Source organism: Diorhabda sublineata, chromosome 5 (genome assembly GCF_026230105.1).
Source record: "Diorhabda sublineata isolate icDioSubl1.1 chromosome 5, icDioSubl1.1, whole genome shotgun sequence".
In the NCBI taxonomy this organism is placed as follows: domain Eukaryota; kingdom Metazoa; phylum Arthropoda; class Insecta; order Coleoptera; family Chrysomelidae; genus Diorhabda; species Diorhabda sublineata.
Genome location: NC_079478.1, coordinates 37,774,928 through 37,792,918, shown reverse-complemented (window position 1 = coordinate 37,792,918; position 17,991 = coordinate 37,774,928). Strand labels below are relative to the sequence as shown.

Here is a 17,991-nt window from a genome sequence, read left to right as displayed (position 1 = left end):
ATACTTTTTCGAAAAGAATCATCATTCGTGATGGAAAATGGGTCTTATACAGTCCATTGAAGTTGATGATGACCAAATCAGAGTCATAATTGAAGAAAATCGTCATATAAACACTTAAAATGTCTTGGGTTAGTTGAGAAGCTCGATTTTTGGGTATTTCTCGAATTGAAAGAAATTCATTCGATACAAAGAATCGATGTGCGCTTTAAACGAAATAAAATCGATACTTTTTCGAAAAGAACTTAACACTTAACTATCCACTAACACTAACACTTACACACTTAACTAAACTATTCACTAATACTTATACACTACACTATATTTATGTTTCTAAATCTTCTTGATTTTAAGTCTTTTTTGTTTCAAAATTTTTCTTTTTTTAATAATTCTCAAAACATAAATAAAATTTGACGTTTCGACTTTTGATAAAGATTTAAAGAGAAACCGAGACGTCAAATTTTATTTATGTTTTAAAAATTTCTTAAAAAAAACTAATTTTGGAACAAAAAAGACTTAAAATCAAGAACATTTAGAAACATAAACATATCAAAAGGTTTACAAAATAAGGGAATCACTATCTTTTATACACTTAACTATTCACTAACACTAACACTTACACACTTAACTAAACTATTCATTATCTTATGTCTCAAAATTAGTTTTTTTTAAAATAATTCTCAAGTTATTAAAATAGAATTTGACGTTTCGGTTTCTCTTTAAATCTTTATCAAAAGTCGAAACGTCAAATTTTATTTATCTTTCGAGAATTATTTAAAAAAACTAATTTTGAAACAAAAAAGACTTAAAATCAAGAACATTTAGAAACATAAACATATCAAAAGGTTTACAAAATAAGAAATTGAAGAGAATCACTATCTTTTATACACTTAACTATTCACTAACACTAACACTTACACACTTAACTAAACTATTCACTAATACTTATACACTACACTATTCACTATATTTATGTTTCTAAATCTTCTTGATTTTAAGTCTTTTTTGTTTCAAAATTAGTTTTTTTTTTAATAATTTTCAAAAGACAAATAAAATTTGACGTTTCGACTTTTGATAAAGATTTAAAGAGAAACCGAGACGTCAAATTCTATTTTAATAACTCAAGAATTATTAAAAAAAAAACTAATTTTGAAACATAAAGATAATGAATAGTTTAGTTAAGTGTGTAAGTGTTAGTGAATAGTTAAGTTAATTTTGAAATGAAAAAGACCTAAAATCGAGAACATTTAGAAAGATAAATAATTATATTTATACAAGTCACTCCCATATCTATTAATCGATGGTAATATTTCATAAAAGCGAGTTGGCAAATAATCAAAATTTTCGGTGGTAGTAGATGAAAGGTTATTGCTGCCCAAGGCTCCTCAAGTACCGACCTTTTTTCCCTATTTTGTCTTGTCGGCCAACTCTCGTCCGTTTGCATACTCAACAATTTATTCATTCTAAAAAGGGGAGAACGTTCATTTAAAATACAGGGCGATCCGCAACTAATTTTAAACATAATTGGCTACACAATTTTTTAATTATTATTAAATTAGCTCTATCAAAACCGCAAACTTTTTTTTTAAATGTTATCAAAGGGGTAATGAGCAATAACTTTTCTGTAACTACCGAAGTTTGAGTTTCGTATCTCGTAAAACCAAAAGTAGAATGAAGCTTGTAAACCGAATTCGTGGTACAAAAGCAAAAATTAGGGGCCAAAACAGACCTTGTTAATAAATCAAAATGATGTTTTTATTACTTCAAAACCCAAGCGTCATAAAGCAATTTGAAATATAGCTCGGGTGAAGTTCTTTTAAGGGGTGGAACCATAAAAAATCCCAAATAATCAATCAAAATAACATAGGAGACAAATAGAAAAAAGTTACTAATTCGCTGTAGGGGTACCATCAAATTTTTAATTGAATACCTGTTTTAATGCCGAAGAAATCTTACTGCGATACATTTAGATTAATATTTTTTCGTAACAAATATAGTACATGAGCTTACTCACAATTTTCACCAACTTCCAAATATGGCGGGGCTTGATTCTACAAAAGAAATAATCCGATTTGAATGTATCGATTAAAATACATGAATAATTTGACGAAGAAACCAGGAAATTTATAATGAACGTTCAGTAATCAACACGGGAAAATAACAAACAAATTACGAAATTACACAAAAAATAAATAACAATTCAAAATGGCCGCTTGTCATATGTCATGTCAAAATTCTATAAGTAGAATTAAACGATTTCTTAACCTCAAATTTGATTTGATATTTTCGTGACCGGATGGACTTCATCTAAGTCTAGTTTTGATCAAAAAATTATGCGTTTTGCGTTGCATTGTATCTTGCATAATATCAAGAAGAGTAAAGCTTCAAAAACGTGAATAAAAATCGGAAATACAGTAAATGAAAACTAACATAAATTTGAGCATAACGTATCTAGAAAATCCCCAAAAATAGTACGGGCAAATTAGGCGATTTTGAGATAAAAACTTAAATTAAATTGGGCGGTTTTTATTCACTAAATTTTGGGATAGTGTATAAGTCTAGAAACAAAATTATTGGCACGGATTTTCGAAATTTTGGGACTTGGAAGTTAAAAAAATTTTGAAACGCGAATAACTCAAAAACTATGAGGAATTAGAAAAAAAGAACTAGAACAAAAAATGTAGAGTATAAAATTCTCTACAAAAAAGTATTCTAGGTATTTGTTCCTAACCTCAAAATTTTTACCGTAAAATTGGTTCATGTATTCAAAAATATGTTGAATTGCGGATAACTCAAAAAATATGAAGATTTTGACAGAAATTGCCAAGAAAAAAGAAGTGGAGTACAACATTTTGGACAAAAAAGGTTTGAATTTTTTCCTAACCTCAAAATTTTCAGTTTAAAATGGGTTTGAACGCTCAAAAATGTTTTGAATCGCAAATATCTCGAAAACTACGTAGAATTCGAAAAAAAGTATTGGGACCAAAATTGTAGAACACAAAATTCTTTATAAATTGGTTAGTAAGAATTTTTCCCAACCTAAAAATTTCCATTATAAAATGGGTTTTAACGCTCAAAAATATTTTGAATCCAAAATAACTCAAAAACTATGAGGAATTCGAAAAAAAATGCGAAAACCGAAACTGTAGAGCACAAAATTCCGTATAAATTGGTTCCTGAGCATTTTTTTCTAACTTCAAAATTTCCATTACAATACTAGGTTTGAACACTCAAAAATATTTTGAATCGCGAATATCTCGAAAACGACGTAAAATTCGAAAAAAAGTGCCTGAATCAAAATTGTAGAACACAAAATTCTCCATAAATTGGTTAGTAAGAATTTTTCCCAACCTAAAAATTTCTATTATAAAATGGGTTTTAACGCTCAAAAATATTTTGAATCCAAAATAACTCAAAAACTATGAGGAATTCGAAAAAAAATGCAAGAACCGAAACTGTAGAGCACAAAATTCCGTATAAATTGGTTCCTGAGCATTTTTTTCTAGTTTCAAAATTTCCATTATAAAATAGGTTTGAGCGCTCAAAAATATTTTGAATCGCGAATATCTCGAAAACGACGTAAAATTCGAAAAAAAGTGCCTGAATCAAAATTGTAGAACAGAAAATTCTCCATAAATTGGTTAGCAAGAATTTTCCCTAACCTAAAAATTTCCATTATAAAATGGGTTTTAACGCTAAAAAATATTTTGGATCCCAAATAACTCGAAAACTACATAGAATTCGAAAAAAGTGCCAGAACCAAAATTGTAAAACACAAAATTCTCTATAAATTGGTTTGCAAGAATTTTTCCTAACCTAAAAATTTCCAGTATAAAATTTGTTTGAACACTCAAAAATATTTTGAATCGCGAATATCTCGAAAACGACGTAAAATTCGAAAAAAAGTGCCAGGACCAAAATTGTAGAACACAAAATTCTCTATGAATTGGTTAGTAACAATTCTTCCTAACTTAAAATTTCCATTATAAAATAGTTTTGAATGCTCAGAAAATGCGAATAACTCGAAATTCATGAATATTTCGAAAATTCTTTCGGGACAAAAAATATTGATAATAACACCAACGCGACAACAAAGTAGTTTTTCAAGAGTTAGAGCAGTTTTCATGTTCCCTAGCAATGTAAATTAGTTTAAAATCGCCCTGGCGGGAATTCTCAAGCAGATACTTCGGTTTCTTCAGATTTACTCAGAAATAGTGACTCCAACAAAAAAATAACTAGATACCTTTTTTGTAGAAAATTTCAAACTCTACATTTTTTGTTTCAACAGTTTTTTCAAAATTTCTCTTAATTATCGAGTTATTCGCGTTCCAAAATTTCGAAAAACCCGTCATCGTAACCGAAAACGTTTGAGAATTTTAAAAACCAATAGCGCCCTATTTAATATCGCGTTCAATCTCATTTTAACTGTACTATAAAGATCAGATCCCACTCTAATAGCTGTAATTTCCCGTATACCATTCAAACAGACGAGAAATTTTATCATTAATGTATTTGTCAGATTTCGTAGGGGGTTTCGACTAATATCTACCACCGGATTTTGAAGATTACCGAAATCTGCATACATCTGTTGGCCTCGAAGACATTGCTATTTAAGCAACTCTAAATCAAAAAAGAAAATAATCCACCCTGTCGCGTATTTATTTGTATAGAAACTAACAGAAAAGAAAGTGTATTCGAATAGAAAATACAAACACCTTTGGACACGTATTTCGAAGTCATAAATTTGAAATAACTAAATTTGAATACCTTATCGCACAGGTATTTTCAATACCTGTCATTTAAAATGAAGGAATTAGGTCACTAAGTGTATTAGTCGGTGGATTTTGGAAATGTTAGTTTTTTGACTTTACTTTAAAGTATCTGTCAGTTTTGTAATTGACTTTTAATTAATTTATTAACGTTAACATGAAATATTTTAAACAATATATTTATAAAATTTTTAATTCGAAACTTTCTTCGAATACGGAGGTGAACGGGAAAAACGATTTTTTCCACTCGATAAATATCTAAAATAATTCATTTTAGGTGAATAAAAAATACATATTTACAAGATCGCGGTTTTTAAATAAAAAATTGGTGAGTGATCCGTTTTAAAAATATTTTATCATTCCGGTAATATTTGGAAACGAAACTAAATTAAAATTGTACCTCAGTTATTCGGAAGTTTGGGAGTATTAACTGGAGGATGCGGAGTTTTAATATTAACTTCGAACGAATCTCTACGAGCCTCAATTATGGAATTACAACCTGCTAGATATCCTTGGGATCATTATGGACTCATAACAGCTTTAGATCACGCTAGGTATTAAAACTTTCTTATTATAATCCTTAAATTTTCCTCCAATACGTTTAAACTGTTTCTTTCTCTTCGATTTTCCCAACGTCTTCTCCTTGATCTTCCTTTTGGTCCAGCTACTTCTAGTTCAATGTCCATCATCTTAGACAACCGTCCAGTACAAGTTTCTTCACTGTTACGTACCCAAGTTCCGAATTTTCAATTGTATCGCACTTTTTGAAACATTTCTGTAGTAGTAACTTCATTTAGTCGACCGCTGCGCTGTTGAACTTCGCATTTCGTACGGTCTCGTCTAAACTTTCCTTAAAGTATCAACCAGAGTAGAAACCGGTTTAGTTTTCATATCGGTTGGACTAAAACCTTTCAAATAAAACTATCAAATAACAAATTACATAAATTACAAAGGAAACGTTGCATTCAAGATTTTTTTAAGCAACTACCGCCATCTATAGATCAATATAGGTATTTGTGGAAAGAGGACAAACCAAGAAATAAAAAGCTTGTAAGATAAACGATCGAAAAGACTAGGATATTTGGTAGACTTAAAAATAATAAAAACGACAAACATAACCTCAATACTTCACCTTGTTGTTCACTTTTCTGGATCTACGAGTCGAATCTTTACTAGTTTTCCGATTAATTATAGTAAATATCGAAGATTTTATCGACGGACGTATCCACCATCACATATTTCTTCTTTTTCGTTTAGCATCAGAAGAGGTTATGAGGTTTATAAACAAGCGTGCGCATCCTGTCATTCTTTGCGTCATTTAGCTTATAGAAACCTCGTAGATGTCACTCATACTGAAGCCGAAGCTAAGGCGGAAGCTGAGGAGCAGATGGTGGAAGATGGACCCGACGAAGAAGGGAATATGTACGAAAGACCTGGGAAATTATCCGATTATTTCCCTTCGCCTTATCCCAATGATAAAGCCGCGCGCGCCGCTAATAACGGAGCTTCGCCACCGGATTTGAGTCATATAATTCTATCCAAATTTGATCGTAAGTAAATTTGTCGTTTACTGTCAATTCTGTCATTCTGATCATTGATTACAATCTTGGGTAACCTCCGAGTCATATCTTGTATTACCAAATGATTTTTCGTATATTCCAGATGAAGATTATATATTTTCTCTTCTGACTGGATATTGCGAAGCTCCCGCGGGAGTGGTACTCAGAGAAGGGCAGTACTATAATCCTTATTTCGTAGGAGGCGCCCTATCGATGGGGCCTCCTCTTTTCGACGATTCCGTCAATTATTCCGACGGTACGGCGAGTTACGTCAGTCAAATGGCTAAGGATGTAACTGTTTTTTTAAAATGGGCCGGAGAGCCTGAGTTCGATGATAGACAAAGAATGATGGTGAAGATGTTGATAATATGTAGTGCTCTGATGGGGGTTTCGTTTTATTTGGTAAGAATGAAATGGATGCCTTTGAAATCGAGAAAAATCGAATACAGACCAAAAAAATACGGATAATTTTAAAAATATAACCTCAATTTTTTATTTTATAATGTTAATAATTTGTATATTTAATATATTTTATTGATGAAAAGCTTGTTTTAGTACGTACAAGAGTTGGAATACAAATAACGCGTAATTTGGGACGATTTTTTCGAATATTGTCACTGGAATTGTAGATTTTTTGAAACTATACTTTTTGTTTTCCCTCGTATACGACTATGATCAAATTTCTCTTATGCAAACTCTCACTTTTATCTTGAATAAATAACGTCTGCTCCATAATCTGACTTCGGGGTTAACAACAAGTCAAATGTTGTTAGATATATTACAAACACCTTGTATATCGTCTACAAGGTCCAGATTTATGTATTTTCTGAAATAATATTTATGTCGTTTGCATGGTGTTTTGTCACGTACATCCTGACCAGTAGTCATTTGATTGTTCTATCAACTCGATTCGAGTTGAGGATATTTATGTTACAGGAAATCGCGGAACCTCTTGATGAATAATAAAATTACCGGTAAAATATTGTCGGATTCATCGATAAACTTTTTTACGATTTGAGCAGACAATTTTTGTTGGATTCGGATTGTTCAGCATTTCTTTGTATCTAAAAACGACTCAAATAATTCTGAGTACGTTCACCGTATCAAAAATGTCAAATTTTATGACTTAAATGTCAAATGTCAAATAAAATTAGCGATAAAATATTGTCGTATTCATCGATAAAGTTTTTTCGATTTGAGCCGACAATTTTTGTTGGATTCGGATTGTTCAGTATTTCTTTGTATCTAAAAACGACTCAAATAATTCTGAGTACGTTCACCGTGTCAAAATGTCAAATTTTATGACTTAAATCTCAAATGTCAAATAAAATTACCGGTAAAATATTGTCGGATTCATGGATAAAGTTTTTTAAGATTTGGGCCGACAATTTTTGTTGGATTCGGATTGTTCAGCATTTCTTTGTATCTAAAAACGACTCAAATAATTCTGAGTACGTTCACCGTGTCAAAATGTCAAATTTTATGACTTAAATCTCAAATGTCAAATAAAATTACCGGTAAAATATTGTCGGATTCATGGATAAAGTTTTTTAAGATTTGGGCCGACAATTTTTGTTGGATTCGGATTGTTCAGCATTTCTTTGTATCTAAAAACGACTCAAATAATTCTGAGTACGTTCACCGTATCAAAAATGTCAAATTTTATGACTTAAATGTCAAATGTCAAATAAAATTAGCGATAAAATATTGTCGTATTCATCGATAAAGTTTTTTCGATTTGAGCCGACAATTTTTGTTGGATTCGGATTGTTCAGTATTTCTTTGTATCTAAAAACGACTCAAATAATTCTGAGTACGTTCACCGTGTCAAAATGTCAAATTTTATGACTTAAATCTCAAATGTCAAATAAAATTACCGGTAAAATATTGTCGGATTCATGGATAAAGTTTTTTAAGATTTGGGCCGACAATTTTTGTTGGATTCGGATTGTTCAGCATTTCTTTGTATCTAAAAACGACTCAAATAATTCTGAGTACGTTCACCGTGTCAAAATGTCAAATTTTATGACTTAAATCTCAAATGTCAAATAAAATTACCGGTAAAATATTGTCGGATACATCGATAACGTTTTTTACGATTTGGGCCGACAATTTTTGTTGGATTCGGATTGTTCAGTATTTGTTTGTGTCTAAAAGCGACGAAAATAATTCTGACTACGTTCACCGTGCCAAAAATGTCAAATTTTATGACTTAAATGTAGAATGTCAAATGAAATTACCGGTAAAATATTGTCGGATACATCGATAACGTTTTTTACGATTTGAGCAGACAATTTTTGTTGGATTCGGATTGTTCAGCATTTCTTTGTATCTAAAAACGACTCAAATAATTCTGAGTACGTTCACCGTGTCAAAATGTCAAATTTTATGACTTAAATCTCAAATGTCAAATGAAATTACCGGTAAAATATTGTCGGATACATCGATAACGTTTTTTACGATTTGAGCAGACAATTTTTGTTGGATTCGGATTGTTCAGCATTTCTTTGTATCTAAAAACGACTCAAATAATTCTGAGTACGTTCACCGTGTCAAAAATGTCAAATTTTATAACTTAAATGTCAAATGTCAAATAAAATTAGCGATAAAATATTGTCGTATTCATCGATAAAGTTTTTTCGATTTGGGCCGACAATTTTTGTTGGATTCGGATTGTTCAGTATTTGTTTGTGTCTAAAAGCGACTCAAACAATTCTGAGTACGTTCACCGTGCCAAAAATGTCAAATTTTATGACGTAAATGTCAAATGTCAAATAAAATTAGCGATAAAATATTGTCGTATTCATCGATAAAGTTTTTTCGATTTGGGCCGACAATTTTTGTTGGATTCGGATTGTTCAGTATTTGTTTGTGTCTAAAAGCGACTCAAACAATTCTGAGTACGTTCACCGTGCCAAAAATGTCAAATTTTATGACGTAAATGTCAAATGTCAAATAAAATTAGCGATAAAATATTGTCGTATTCATCGATAAAGTTTTTTCGATTTGGGCCGACAATTTTTGTTGGATTCGGATTGTTCAGTATTTGTTTGTGTCTAAAAGCGACTCAAATAATTCTGAGTACGTTCACCGTGTCAAAATGTCAAATTTTATGACTTAAATGTCAAATGTCAAATAAAATTACCGATAAAATATTGTCGTATTCATCGATAAAGTTTTTTCGATTTGAGCAGACAATTTTTGTTGGATTCGGATTGTTCAGTATTTGTTTGTGTCTAAAAGCGACTCAAATAATTCTGAGTACGTTCAGCGTGTCAAAAATGTCAAATTTTATGACTTAAATGTCAAATGTCAAATAAAATTACCGATAAACTATTGTCGGATTCACCGATAACGTTTTTTACGATTTGAGCCGACAATTTTTGTTGGATTCGGATTGTTCAGTATTTGTTTGTGTCTAAAAGCGACTCAAATAATTCTGAGTACGTTCACCGTGTCAAAAATGTCAAATTTTATGACTTAAATGTCAAATGTCAAATAAAATTACCGATAAAATATTGTCGTATTCATCGATAAAGTTTTTTCGATTTGAGCAGACAATTTTTGTTGGATTCGGATTGTTCAGTATTTGTTTGTGTCTAAAAGCGACTCAAATAATTCTGAGTACGTTCAGCGTGTCAAAAATGTCAAATTTTATAACTTAAATGTCAAATGTCAAATAAAATTAGCGATAAAATATTGTCGTATTCATCGATAAAGTTTTTTCGATTTGAGCCAACAATTTTTGTTGGATTCGGATTGTTCAGCATTTCTTTGTATCTAAAAACGACTCAAATAATTCTGAGTACGTTCACCGTGCCAAAAATGTCAAATTTTATGACTTAAATGTCAAATGTCAAATAAAATTACCGGTAAAATATTGTCGTATTCATCGATAAAGTTTTTTCGATTTGAGCCGACAATTTTTGTTGGATTCGAATTGTTCAGCATTTTTTTTGTATTTAATAGCGACTAAAATAATTCTGAGTACGTTCACCGTGTCAAAAACATCAAATTTCATGACGTAAATGTGAAATTTGACACCTCCACTAAAATATTTGTTAATAAATACATTTAACGAATTAAAAATATTCATCAATAACGAGATATCTGCGAAGGAATTGCTGGAAAGTTGGATTTTTTCTTAGAAAACAACTAATTGAGATGAGACAAGCAGAAAATTTTTCGAAAATAACCTACTTTCAATGTAGTGAATACAACCGCCTCGAGCTTCTTAACCCACGGTCAGTTACATTTGAAGAATGGACTACCGTGTGGTCGTTCCTACTTTATTTTATCAAAAAAAGGCACCAGAAACTCAAAATTTTGACGCCTGGCTGAATACAAAGTGGCTCGTTGTGATTCCTAGAATACGCGTTCATTTTGGGATTGGTCATAGGCGTCGAACGGACATTACGAAATAAATTATTATTAAAATTGTTAATAATCACAACAACCGTATCATTTTATCATTTTTTTAAACATCCTTTACTCGATTTTAATGATAAATCATATTAATCTTTAATTAGAAAGGTTCCTTGTCCTTGTCCTTGTCCTTTTCCTTTTCCTTTTCCTTTTCCTTTTCCTTTTCCTTTTCCTTTTCCTTTTCCTTTTCCTTTTCCTTTTCCTTTTCCTTTTCCTTTTCCTTTTCCTTTTCCTTTTCCTTTTCCTTTTCCTTTTCCTTTTCCTTTTCCTTTTCCTTTTTCTTTTTCTTTTTCTTTTCCTTTTCCTATTTTTTGTCCTTTTCCTTGTTCTTTTTCTTGTCCTTTTCCTTGTCCTTTTCCTTGTCCTTTTCCTTGCCCTTTTTCTTTTCCTATTTTTTGTCCTTTTTCTTGTCCTTTTCCTTGTCCTTTTCCTTGCCCTTTTTCTTTTCCTATTTTTTGTCCTTTTTCTTGTCCTTGTCCTTGTCCTTGTCCTTGTCCTTGTCCTTGTCCTTTTTCTTTTCCTTTTCCTATTTTTTGTCCTTTTTTTTGTCCTTGTCCTTGTCCTTTTCCTTGCCCTTTTTCTTTTCCTATTTTTTGTCCTTTTTCTTGTCCTTTTCCTTGTCCTTTTCCTTGCCCTTTTTCTTTTCCTATTTTTTGTCCTTTTTCTTGTCCTTGTCCTTGTCCTTGTCCTTGTCCTTGTCCTTGTCCTTGTCCTTGTCCTTGTCCTTGTCCTTGTCCTTGTCCTTTTCCTTTTCCTTTTCCTTTTCCTTTCCCTTTCCCTTTTCTTCTTTTCCCCTCTTTTTTCTTTCCCTTTTCCTTTTCCTCTTCTTCTTTTCCTCTTCTTCTTTCCCTCTTCTTCTTTTCCTTTCCTTTCGCCGAGTCTAAGACGTCTTGGTTTACAAAAATTATACAAGATTGAAAGTAAATGAAACAGAAAAAGTTTTTGATTTTACGGTTTTTATAAATAAATATTTGCGTTTCCCAACTAACTACGTCGCTGTCTTTTTCCAAAAATATAAAAGGTAAAGTCATTGTGAATCATTTTTCAGACGATCTTTTGTATCCCGCGTATTGTCTGTTCTACGATTTAACTCAAATGACCCACTTTTGAATGAGATGTGGTGACATTCTCCTTATAGATGTCTTTGCATAAAGCATTTGGGGAATATACCCCATAAATATATTTTATAAGGAAACGTCCAATTGACATATATATCTATTCATAATTTTTCATTATTTAGCCAACATAGTTTTTGAATGGGTTTCTATACGAGAAAAAAAAATGCAGCTGTAGTTTTCGACGTTAATATCTGTGTTATTAATATTTTATTTGGGGAATATCGCGTACGAGGTTAAGAATTTAAATGATCACTCTATTTAATATCTTTTTGGTGGTTGCTTTTTATTTTGAGGGGGGTTTAAACCACTTGAATTTAACAATTACAAAATTCGATTTTTTATTGTTGTAATTATCTTTAAAAGTAAAAAATAAAAATTGTTTCGTATTATAATAATGATATCGATTAAGAAATCATATTTTTAGAAGGTTTCCATTTCCAAAATCCACCCCCAATTACAAAATTTTTAAAAATTTCAAAAAATCATTTTAAGTCCATCTAAAAAGGGCGAATAAAATTTTTTTTACGTTATATATTTTAATTATTATCACTAATACTATTTTTATTATGTTTCATCCCTTAAAATGTACCCTTAATGGAGGAATTTCCGGGAAACAAACATTTTTCCATATGAATTCAGCCTACAAGTATGAAACATTTTTTTACTTTTACATTTACACAATTTTCATAATATTTGATCCCTTAAAACTCACCCTTAATATTAATTTGCAAGAAATACTATGGTTTTGAAACCACCTAGGTAAATCTTCAAATTTTTTTGCAAAATTTGTATTTCTTAATAAGATGTTTACACGTCGAGATTTTTTTAAAAAATTTTGACATGCTTGTATAAAAAAATGTATATTTTCGAAGCCATTCAAGATATTGATTTATTTTTGACATGAATCAATTCAGAAATTATGTATCTAAGTGACTGTCTACACTAAATTTCTTCATTTCCTTATTTGTGAGAAATATACAGGGTCAAAATTAAAATAATTTTTTTTTGAAAAATAACCCTATAAAAATTTGTAGTTTCTCTAATAGTGAAATGGCAACGTTGTAATACAAAAAAATCGAAAAAAGAACGTTGATACTATCATAAAAAAAATAAAACAGCCCTTTGTTTATTATACAAAGTGAATTATAAAATATAAAGTTTGAAGTTATGAAATTAAATTTTAGATTTCAAAGGGGACTATTTTGATACGAAAATAGATGAAAAATCACTTTAAAATTTTGATAAATTTCTGTTAAAAGGGTTTTTTGTATACGAGGGACTCCAAAAGAATATCAGTTTCTCGAAAAAAATATTGTTATAACTGGAAAATTCATTAACTTTGTATTCTCCGGAAAGTCGACATTTAATCCGTAAGTTAACATGAGACGTTTTTTGAGAAAAAAATTTCATGTTTTTCACATATTTTCGCAAAATTTTTATTTCTGAATAAGATATTTAGTCGTCGAGAGTTTTTAAGAAAAAAATTTGATTATTTAGAAAAAAATTTGACATGCTTCTATAAAAAAAATTATATTTTCGAAGCCATTCGAGATAGAGATTTATTTTTGACGTGAATCAATTCCGAAATTATGTATCTAAGTGACTGTGTAGATTAAATTTCTTTATTTCCACATTTGTGAAAAATATACAGGGTCAAAATTAGATTAATTTTTTTTTCTTTTTTTCAAAAATAATCCTATAAAAATTTGTAGTTTCTCTAATAGTGAAATGGCAACGTTGTAATACAAAAAAATCGAAAAAAGAACGTTGATACTATCATAAAAAAAATAAAACAGCCCTTTGTTTATTATACAAAGTGAATTATAAAATATAAAGTTTGAAGTTATGAAATTAAATTTTAGATTTCAAAGGGGACTATTTTGATACGAAAATAGATGAAAAATCACTTTAAAATTTTGATAAATTTCTGTAAAAAGGGTTTTTTGTATACGAGGGACTCCAAAAGAATATCAGTTTCTCGAAAAAAATATTGTTATAACTGGAAAATTCATTAACTTTGTATTCTCCGGAAAGTCGACATTTAATCCGTAAGTTAACATGAGACGTTTTTTGAGAAAAAAATTTCATGTTTTTCACATATTTTCGCAAAATTTTTATTTCTGAATAAGATATTTAGTCGTCGAGAGTTTTTAAGAAAAAAATTTGATTATTTAGAAAAAAAATTTGACATGCTTGTATAAAAAAAATTATATTTTCGAAGCCATTCGACATATTGATTTATTTTTGACATTAATCAATTCAGAAAACGTGTATCTAAGTGACTATGTGAATTAAATATTTCTATTCCTATATTTGTGAAAAATATACAGGGTCAAAATTAGATTAATTTTTTTTTCTTTTTTTCAAAAATAATCCTATAAAAATTTGTAGTTTCTCTAATAGTGAAATGGCAACGTTGTAATACAAAAAAATCGAAAAAAGAACGTTGATACTATCATAAAAAAAATAAAACAGCCCTTTGTTTATTATACAAAGTGAATTATAAAATATAAAGTTTGAAGTTATGAAATTAAATTTTAGATTTCAAAGGGGACTATTTTGATACGAAAATAGATGAAAAATCACTTTAAAATTTTGATAAATTTCTGTAAAAAGGGTTTTTTGTATACGAGGGATCGAAAAAAATATCAGTTTCTCGAAAAAAACATTGTTATAACTGGAAAATTCATTAACTTTGTATTCTCCGGGAAAGTCGACATTTAATCCGGAAGTTAACATGAGACGTTTTTTGAGAAAAAAATTTCATTTTTTTCACATATTTTTCCAAAATTTTTGTTTCTGAATAAGATGTTTAGTCGTCGAGAGTTTTTAAGAAAAAAATTTGATTATTTAGAAAAAAAATTTGACATGCTTGTATAAAAAAAATTATATTTTCGAAGCCATTCGAGATAGAGATTTATTTTTGACGTGAATCAATTCCGAAATTATGTATCTAAGTGACTGTGTAGATTAAATTTCTTTATTTTTACATTTGTGAAAAATATACAGGGTCAAAATTAGATTAATTTTTTTTTTGAAAAATAACCCTATAAAAATTTGTAGTTTCTCTAATAGTGAAATGGCAACGTTGTAATACAAAAAAATCTTAAAAAGAACGTTGATACTATCATAAAAAAATTAAACAGCACTAAAGAAAGGGGTTTTATACGAGGGGTTCGAAAAAAACATTATTATAACTGGAAAATTCATTAACTTTGTATTTTCCCGGAAAGTAGGAATTTCATCCGGAAGTTAACATGAGAAGTTTTTTGAGAAAAAAATTTCATTTTTTTCACATATTTTTCCAAAATTTTTGTTTCTGAATAAGATGTTTAGTCGTCGAGAGTTTTTAAGAACAAAATTTGATTATTTAGAAAAAAAATTTGACATGCTTGTATAAAAAAATTTATATTTTTGAAGCCATTCGACATATTGATTTATTTTTGACATTAATCAATTCAGAAAACGTGTATCTAAGTGACTATGTGAATTAAATATTTCTGTTCCTATATTTGTGAAAAATATACAGGGTCAAAATTAGATTAATTTTTTTTTTTGAAAAATAACCCTATAAAAATTTGTAGTTTCTCTAATAGTGAAATGGCAACGTTGTAATACAAAAAAATCGAAAAAAGAACGTTGGTACTATCATAAAAAAATTAAACAGCACTAAAGAAAGGGGTTTTATACGAGGGGTTCGAAAAAAACATTATTATAACTGGAAAATTCATTAATTTTGTATTCTCCGAGAAAGTCGACATTTAATTTGGAAGTCAACATGACATTTCACGTTTTTTGAAAAAAAAATTCATATTTTCCAAATATTTTTGCTTAAAAGTTGTATTTTCAACTATAATTTCAAGAAATCCAAAATCGAATAGAAAAATATTCAGTCACGTAACTATTTTGTACCCAAGAACAAATTATAAATGACATTCATCCCCTAGACAAGATGTTTTAGATTATTCGAACGGAATCAACCCCCCGCAAGAATAAATGCGAATTTTCAGTTTCAAAACAATATTTAAATCTAAATAAACTTTAAATAAAAATTGACCAATACACCTAAACCTTCAATTCCTTGTAAAAAACCCGTAAGAAATCGATTTTTCATCCGACTAGAGTCACATTACTAAAATATATCGTATTTCATCCCCGTATACAAATCGACAACGATTAAGATCAAAATTTGATACCCGATATGTTTCCCATTCATTACATACAACATTAAAACATCCGAACACGAAATCAATCAGTACCTTACAAATTTATATATTAATGATATTTTTTCGTTAAAATTATTTATATAAATATCAAAAACACTCAACTAAAAAATCCACGAAGGTTTTATTTAAGTTCCTGTTGTATCGCTCGGCCTCCCGATGCCCATACCAATAAGAATCGGTTAGCGTTGCTCGAACTATTCCGGAATACCCGTAGAACACAGGTAAAAGGACATTATTCAAGCTCCGACTGAAGTGGTGGGGATTGCAACGCATCCTGGCAGGCTGTGAACAGTTGAGTTTAGTTTAGAGTCAGTCTCAAGAAGTGCGCGGACGTGGCCTCCGTACGTCATTGTTAGTTCCGTCGCGACGCTGGAACTTCTCCTCATACACTCAGTTTGATATTGCGACTCCATCTTAATTTAACCGATTTTGTGAATACGAGTGGAATTCGATATGTTTTGTGTCTTATAAATAAGGATTTTATTTTATGTGTGAGATCTAATAGGTAAGCCAGAGATAATAATATCGCGGATTATAAAAGAGATAAATTCCGTTTTATCATCTCTGCGAACTTTTTTGTAAAACGATGTTTTCAAACATATCAAATCATTCTTTTGCAACGGCGACAAAGAAGAAGAGTCAACAAGTCTAGTACTCGGTCAAATTGACTTCTATCTACTTTCAAATCATCATTTTTCTTACAAATATTAAACTATTACGTATATACCTTCATAAAATAACTGAATATCACAAGTACGATTAATTATACAGGGTGTTTTTTGCGTATGGAACGCCTCAATTTCGTTATTTCTATTATATCATTAAACGAGTTTATTCAATCGTAACTATAACTCCGAATTTATAATCAGTTTTTCCAAAAAACGAAAAATATATAGGGTGATTCATTTAATATAACAAACATCATTAGTTTTCCGAAATAAAACTAGATATGACAACAATGTAAATACCGTTGTAATACCGACCGTTTCCGTGATAATCGTAACTATAAAAGAAAAAATTATTTTCTCTATTGCTTTTTATGTTTGGGAGAGTATTAAAATAACGAATCATTCGTAATCCATGGACGTATCACTTATTTTAGTTGACAGTTATTATATTTACAGTGACTGCATTTCGGCGATGGATTTGGAATTTTATTTTAGTCCTCGCAAACAAAATGGGTACAAAAATCAGAATACTTATTTTTTTTTTTTTTTGGTATTAAATAGTATTTAACTTCAAGTTTGGTTGATTGTAATTGTGTTTTTTTTTATTATACGAGTGTTTGGAAGTTTATTTGGGAATATATCAAGTAAAAAAATGAATATTTCCATATTTCCAGCATTAATCGCATGTTGTTTCATCCATTATCACATATCCAAGCGAAAAATGTCACTAATCAACTTTCTTTTTGTATTTTTTCATCAACGCAAATCATAGAACTATAATTTTAATCGACCACAGGACTGTAACAAACTCCTATTTTTTTATCAATGACATTTGACATGTCTAACGTTTTTTTTTGACATGTCTAACGTTGTTTTTGACATGTCTAACGTTTTTTTTGACATGTCTAACGTTTTTTTTGACACGTCTAACGTTTTTCGTTAGTTGTTTCATCCATTATCACATATCCAAGCGAAAAATCTCATTAATCAACTTTATTTTTGTATTTTTTCATCAACGCAAATCATAGAACTATAAATTTAATCGACCACAGAACTGTAACAAACTCTTATTTTTTTAGCAGTGACATTTGACATGTCTAACGTTTTTTTTGACTTGTCTAACGTTGTTTTTGACATGTCTAACGTTTTTTTTGACATATCTAACGTTTTTTTTGACATGTCTAACGTTTTTCGTTAGTTATTTCATCCATTATCACATATCCAAGCGA

General features: G+C 29.8%; 3 protein-coding genes across 3 annotated transcripts in view; 2 read left to right on the top strand and 1 right to left on the bottom strand.

Moving 5' to 3' along the window:
* The window catches only part of LOC130444734 (cytochrome c1, heme protein, mitochondrial-like), a 45,997-nt gene extending 39,204 nt beyond the window's left edge, over positions 1 to 6,793 (top strand). Inside the window, exons 2-5 of the mRNA XM_056780009.1 lie at positions 5,044 to 5,094; positions 5,172 to 5,320; positions 6,024 to 6,316; positions 6,429 to 6,793. Of these exons, the coding sequence (XP_056635987.1) occupies positions 5,044 to 5,094; positions 5,172 to 5,320; positions 6,024 to 6,316; positions 6,429 to 6,793 (858 nt within the window). The remainder of the gene's footprint in view (positions 1 to 5,043; positions 5,095 to 5,171; positions 5,321 to 6,023; positions 6,317 to 6,428) is intronic.
* Positions 6,794 to 7,678: 885 nt separating this feature from the next.
* On the bottom strand, positions 7,679 to 11,781 carry LOC130444733 (uncharacterized). Its single transcript, XM_056780008.1, has 3 exons — positions 11,703 to 11,781; positions 11,126 to 11,522; positions 7,679 to 7,751 (listed from the first exon to the last, which is right to left on the bottom strand). The coding sequence occupies exons 1-3, from the start codon at positions 11,779 to 11,781 to the stop codon at positions 7,679 to 7,681; spliced, it is 549 nt and encodes a 182-aa protein (XP_056635986.1).
* A 4,613-nt stretch (positions 11,782 to 16,394) lies between these two features.
* Positions 16,395 to 17,991, top strand: part of LOC130444614 (MOXD1 homolog 2) — a 109,270-nt gene continuing 107,673 nt past the window's right edge. The window contains exon 1 of the mRNA XM_056779848.1: positions 16,395 to 16,599. The gene's annotated coding sequence lies outside the window, so the exon portion shown is untranslated. The remainder of the gene's footprint in view (positions 16,600 to 17,991) is intronic.

What these genes read in the sequence shown, in the direction of transcription:
- LOC130444733 (XM_056780008.1), bottom strand. Translation starts at nt 11,781, where the DNA reads ATGACTTTACCTTTTATATTTTTGGAAAAAGACAGCGACGTAGTTAGT. An exon ending in AATATTTATTTATAAAAACC is followed by an intron (nt 11,523 to 11,702) that starts GTAAAATCAAAA and finishes GAAAAGGGAAAG; the next exon opens with GGAAAGGAAAAGGAAAAGGA. An exon ending in AAAATAGGAAAAGAAAAAGG is followed by an intron (nt 7,752 to 11,125) that starts GCAAGGAAAAGG and finishes AGTCGTTTTTAG; the next exon opens with ATACAAAGAAATGCTGAACA.